Below are 6,301 nucleotides of genomic sequence, written 5' to 3' on the forward strand. Positions count from 1 at the left end.
ATTATGTTAGAAGAATGAAGACTAAAAGCATAGCGTTGAAGATAAATGTTGAAAATAATTTCACAAAATTAATAAATTTCTTTGATGTAGAGAATTTTTTTTAATATAGCTTTTAATTAATAAAACTTTAATTTTAGGAAATAGGTTAAATATTAGCAATTATGTTTACTAAGAATAAATAAATAGATACAAATTAAATACTCACTAAATAAAACTACAAAATGACAAAAACAAAACCTCAAAACACCTTGAAAATTTCAAAAAATTAACCATTAAATGAAATAAAATTGAGGATATAAATAAAAAATAATTTTAGGATATGAATTAAATATTAGCAATTAATTTTACCTATAATAAATAAATAGTCATAATTAAATACTAATTGAATAAAACTACAAAATGACATAAAAAAATTCAAAAAGTATTTGGAATGACAAAAAATTAACCATTAAATGAAATAAATTGAGAATAAAAATAAAACTTTAATTTTAGGACATGAATTATAATAAATAAATAGTGACATGCAAATTAAATACGCATTGAATAAATTTATAGAATGATCTCAAAAACCTCAAAAAATTTTGGAAATGACAAAAAATTAACTATTAAATGAATTAAAATGATGATAAAAATGTAAATTAACAACTAAACTTTAATTTAGGACATGAATTAAATATTAACAATTAATTTTACCTAGAATAAATAAATAGTAACAAATTAAATATGAATTTAATAAATCTATAGAATGACATAAAAAACCTCAAAAAGTCTTGAAAATGACAAAAAAATTAATCATTAAATGAATTGTAATGAGGATAAAAATGTAAATTCACAACTAATAAAAATGTAAATTAACAACTAAACTTTAATTTTAGGACATGAATTAAATATTAACAATTAATTTTACCTAGAATAAATAAATAGGGACATGAATTAAATATTAACAATTAATTTTACCTAGAATAAATAAATAGTGACAAATTAAATATGCATTTAATAAATCTATAGAATGACATAAAAAACCTCAAAAAGTCTTGAAAATGACAAAAAATTAATCATTAAATGAATTGTAATGAGGATAAAAATGCAAATTCACAACTAATAAAAATGTAAATTAACAACTAAACTTTAATTTTAGGACATGAATTAAATATTAACAATTAATTTTACCTATAATAAATAAATAGTGACAAATTAAATATGCATTTAATAAATCTATAGAATGACATAAAAAACCTCAAGATGTATGGCGGATGCGACACCAGGGCACCCTCTTCGACCAACACCAAATATTGGAGTAAACTCGAAATGAAACCCTCTGAAGTCGATGCTCGTTTCGAAGAACCTCTTCGGGTCGAACTCTTCGGGATCTTTCCACAGCGAAGGGTCTCTTCCGATGGTCCACGCGCTGATGAAAACTTGTGTGCCTGCTGCGACATCGTACCCTAGTACGTTGGTGTCGACGGACGCCACTCGTGGGATGAGTAATGGGATTGGAGGGTGGAGCCTTAGGCTTTCTTTCATCACGGCTTTTAGATAATGCATGTTTTCTAGGTCATCTTCCGTGATGTCTTGTTTTGTTGAGGCTATTTGCCCTATTTCCTTCTGCAGTTTTTTCATGACTTTTGGATGTTTTAAGAGCTCAGCAAGCGTCCACTCTAAAAGGGTTTGTGATGTATCAGTTCCTCCAACAAAACATGTCCTATATATCAATTCAAAGTAGTGAATCAAATAAACATACAAGTAATTATTAATTAAATCAACATTCATAAAACCTTCAAAACACCATTCATGCATGCAAAAAAGTTTTCAAAGTAGCTAGTGAATCAAATAGTTCCTCCAACATTAATGATGTCCTAAAAATTGTGCAAAATCAAATAAACATACAAGTAATTATTAATTAAGCCAAAATTTCAATCATAAAACCTTCAAAACACCATTCATGCATGCAAAAAAGTTTTCAAAGTAGCTAGTGAATCAAATAGTTCCTCCAACAAACATATGTCCTAAAAATTGTGCAAAATCAAATAAACAACTAATTATTAATTAAGCCAAAAGTTCTGTGGGATTTATATATTGATGTACTTACCATAAGGAGAGCTTTCAAAGCTTCATCTTCAATAGGAGAGGTATCCTTGTTGTCTCTCTGAAATTCAAGAAATATTTCCACAAAGTTGGACCCCTCGTTCTTTTTCCCTTGCTCTTCCTCATCTCTATGATTCTTTATCACACTCACCAAAAAATCATCAAAATCCTTACACACATTATCAACTTTAGAATCAAATCCATTTATTTTATTGATCCATGCAAGCCAAGGGAAGTAATCCCCTATATTCGGGGTACCGATGACCTCCGTAGCCCGCCTAATAAAATCCTTAAACTGCCCATATTTCTTCCCCAACACCACCCTGCACAACACATCATTGGTGAGGGATGAAAACATGGCACTAAAGTCTACAGCAGAGGATCCCGATTCCCTGAACCTTTCGATCATAGCGGAGGTTTCCTCTTCTCGCACGTGGCAAAAAGATTGAACCTTTTTGTTGCTAAGAAGATGAAGCACACATATGCTTCTCATCTGCCTCCAATATTTGCTATACGGGGCAAACGCCACATCCTTGGCTCCATAAACCATCTTCTCAACGACTGCTATTTTCGGCCTGCTCGCGAAGATCAAGTCCTGGTTTTTCATGATCTTGCGTGCTGCGTCGGCCGAAGAGGCGACTAGCACCGGTGTGCTGCCGAAGTGAACCATAAGCAGCGGGCCGTAGCGTTTGGATAAGGAATGGAAGAAGCGGTGGGGGTGGGAGGTGACCTGGTGGAGGTTACCGATAATCGGAAGCTTTCTTGGCGATGGTGGTAGGGTTTTTCTGGGCTTTGAAGCTGTGTTATATCTCCATTTGTAGAGGAATATTATGAAGAAAATTATGGTGGAGAAAAGAGGGACTATGAAGGAGGAGAAAATCACCATTTGCTTTCTTGTGTTCTAAGGTACCGTTTGGTACCAGTACAATTAGTACTTGTACAACTTATCCTATCCAATCTCACGTTCTTCTCGTCATATTATTTATCCATCTATTAATTATTTATTTTACATCAATCAAATCATTAATCATTTATCTTACATCAAACAAATCATTGAATTTAAATTACTATATTACCCTTATAAATAATATTATTCATATTTTATTTATTTTTAAAAGAACAAAATGGTAATTTATATTTTTAATATAAAATTCAATCAATCAAATCAAATAAACTATAATCTATTAATCAAATCAAATACTAAATTAACTATCATTTTCTATTTATTTTATATTACATTATATTACTTATCCAAGTATTATTTATCATATCCTCGAACCAAATGGTGCCTTAGTTGTATATTGATAAGTGCAATTTTTGCACTTATATTTTATATAAATTAGCCTGGCTTTTGTTTTTTTTTTTTGAGTGATGTTATGCGTATTTTCTTGTCATTTGTGTATTTGCAGGAATTTAGGTGACAATCAATTTTTGTTGAGAAAATGAAGTAAAAAAATGATGGAATAAGAAATTAAAGAAGAAAAGATGAAGAAAGGCCGGCACACCCGTGCCCTGTAAAGGAATTTCCGAATAATTGTGGTACCGTATGGCGCCCCCGCGCCCATTCAGCAGCGCACCCGCGCTGTCATGGGATGGAGAGCGCACCCGCGCTGCGCAGTGTCCAGAATTTTGGAAAGTCTTGATCGAGTTTTAAAAAGGATTATATGACTTATTTTGGAGGATACAAGGGTTTGGAGAGTTTTTCAGAGCTATAGGACGGCTATTGAGAGATTGAAAGTGCACAAGAGCTCAAGAAACCGACACGAAGACGGAAGACGGCGGCATCCGGCTACGGAGAAGCTTCATTCTAATTCGTTCTTGTTTCTCTTTGAACTCTATTTTTTGAGTTTTATGGATTGTTGGAAAAACACGTGTTATTTGATTCTGAATTGCGTTATGAACTAATTTCTTAGTCTAGAGGTAGACGAATCTTTACTGGAAACCATGATTGACATATTTTGATTTATATATTTAAATTTCTTCGCACAGTTTATTTGTGTTTTCCTGCTCTTAATGCTTTCAATTTACTGGCCATAGATTGAATGATATTTTATTTAGAATCTATCACTTGAGAGAGGAGATTTTGAATACGACATAGGAAAATACATCTTTGGTGTTTATATTATTCGAGAGGCATATAACTCCATAGAAGTCGTTAGAAGAATTCTCGTGCCATTTACCGGATTTAATAGTTGAACTTAGATAGACATATTGAGTTTGCTATTGAATACGAATTTCTGCTTGACACTCGAGAGAGGTAGTAGAAAATAATAGGGATTCTTGGCTAATAAACTAGAAGAATTGATAATTGAACAATCATTAGAAATAAATTGTGTGGACAGTCAAGTGAATTCGAACCTCTAGCATTCATCGCTTATTGAATTTTCATCTCGTGAATTCGTGGTTATTTAATATTATTTCTTGCAAATTTTAGTTTTATAAAAATCAACCCATTTTCGTAGCTCTACATAGGATTAGGATTTGATTAGTCGCAAATATTTATTATAATATCATTTATTCATTCTTCGTGGGATCGACTTGGACTTAATTCCTATATTATAACTTGACATCGTGTGCTTGCAAGCGAAAAACACGCAACAAGTTTTTGGCGCCGTTGCCGGGGAGTGAATTTTATTTGATTTATATTAAATTGTGCTAATTAGTCTTAATTTTGATTTAGAGCATTTTATTTAATTTTGTTGGTTCTAATGTTAAATCTTTCATGTCTATGCAGTTTATGCAAAAAAGCCAAAGTTACGACTCACTGCTCTTTGATCCGAAAATCGAGAAAATTGCTAAAGCTTTGAGAAAGGATAGAAGAGAAGATTTGCAACTAATGGCTGAAGAAAGAAAAAGAGAAAGAGTTGTCAATAATGCCCCGGTGCCGATCAGAGATCATTTTCGACCGGTGATCAATACTCATTATTCTGGGATAGCTAGACAGAATATCACAGAAAATAATTTTGAGTTGAAGCCAGCTTTGATTAATATGGTGCATCAAAATCAGTTCAGGGGTGCAGCTACTGAAGATCCAAATTTGCACCTGCGTACTTTTCTGGAGATTGCTGACACAGTAAAGATTCATGGTGTTACTGAGGACACCATCAAACTACGATTGTTCCCGTTCTCTCTTAGGGACAATGCTCGTAGTTGGTTGCAATCACTACCTTGGGAGTATCACTACATGGGATGATATGACTTCCAAATTTCTGGCTAAGTATTTCCCACCTGCTAAGTCGGCTCAGTTGAAAATAGAGATCACTACATTTAAACAACAAGATTTTGAGCAGTTGTATGAAGCCTGGGAGAGGTACAAGGAGTTGCTTAGAAAGTGTCCAAACCATAATTTTCCAGATTGGGAACAGATCGAATTATTCTACAATGGTTTGAATGGCCCAACGAGAATTTCTGTGGATGCTGCAACTGGAGGTTCAATATTTTCTAAATTTTCTGAACAGGCTTATGAGATGCTTGAGCAAATGACTGTTAACAGTTATCAGTGGCCGAGTGAGAGATCTGCCATAAGAAAGCCTGCTGGAATTCATGAGGTTGATGCATTCACCGCTTTGACTGCTCAGATGGCTACTATTTCTACGCAGTTGGCTGCACTGACCAAAGGGAATCAAAGTTCTACTGAGACAACATCAGTGACGACTGCCGTAAATTCTGCTGATGGATTTGAGAGTGTGGAGCAAGCTCAATATGTGAACAATAGGAATTACAACAATTATCGAGGTAATCCTGTACCCAATCAGTATCATCCTAGTTTGCGTAATCATGAGAATTTTTCATATGCAAACAATAAGAATGTGTTGAATCCTGCACCGGGGTTCAATACTCAGAATGGTGAGGGTAAAACATCTTTGGAAGATTTGGTGCATAATTTTATTTCAGAGTCTTCCACAAGATTTAAGAGGAATGAGAATAAGCTGGATAGTATGGAGACGCACTTGACCAATGTGAGCGCTTTTATAAAAAATCTTGAAACACAAATTGGTCAACTGGCAAATGCATTGAATAATCAACAGAGAGGTGTGTTCCCTAGAAATACTGAGGTTAATCCTAGGGAGCAATGCAAGGATGTTATTCTTAGAAGTGGCAAAGAACTTGGAAATGATAATCCAAAGGCAGTGGATGATGAAGAAGTTGAAGAGATTGTGGTAGAGTCTGAAAAGTCTGATAGCCAAAATTCCAGCAAGTCTGCAGTTGTGCCTGA

The 6,301-nt window shown here is 33.6% G+C and overlaps 1 protein-coding gene and 1 non-coding gene across 2 annotated transcripts; both read right to left on the minus strand.

Annotated features, from left to right (window-relative positions):
• Positions 1 to 1,215: 1,215 nt before the first annotated feature.
• Positions 1,216 to 2,971, minus strand: LOC140888497 (cytochrome P450 71A3-like). The gene is given in 3 exon segments (XM_073296185.1): positions 1,216 to 1,695; positions 1,697 to 1,702; positions 2,090 to 2,971. Coding segments are annotated over 3 exon segments (1,368 nt in total).
• A 2,357-nt stretch (positions 2,972 to 5,328) lies between these two features.
• Positions 5,329 to 5,434, minus strand: LOC140893978 (small nucleolar RNA R71). The gene has a single exon (XR_012153536.1). It is a non-coding gene; the product is annotated as a small nucleolar RNA R71 (small nucleolar RNA).
• Positions 5,435 to 6,301: the final 867 nt, after the last annotated feature.

This window comes from Henckelia pumila, chromosome 3 (assembly GCF_033568475.1).
Source record: "Henckelia pumila isolate YLH828 chromosome 3, ASM3356847v2, whole genome shotgun sequence".
Taxonomy (NCBI): domain Eukaryota; kingdom Viridiplantae; phylum Streptophyta; class Magnoliopsida; order Lamiales; family Gesneriaceae; genus Henckelia; species Henckelia pumila.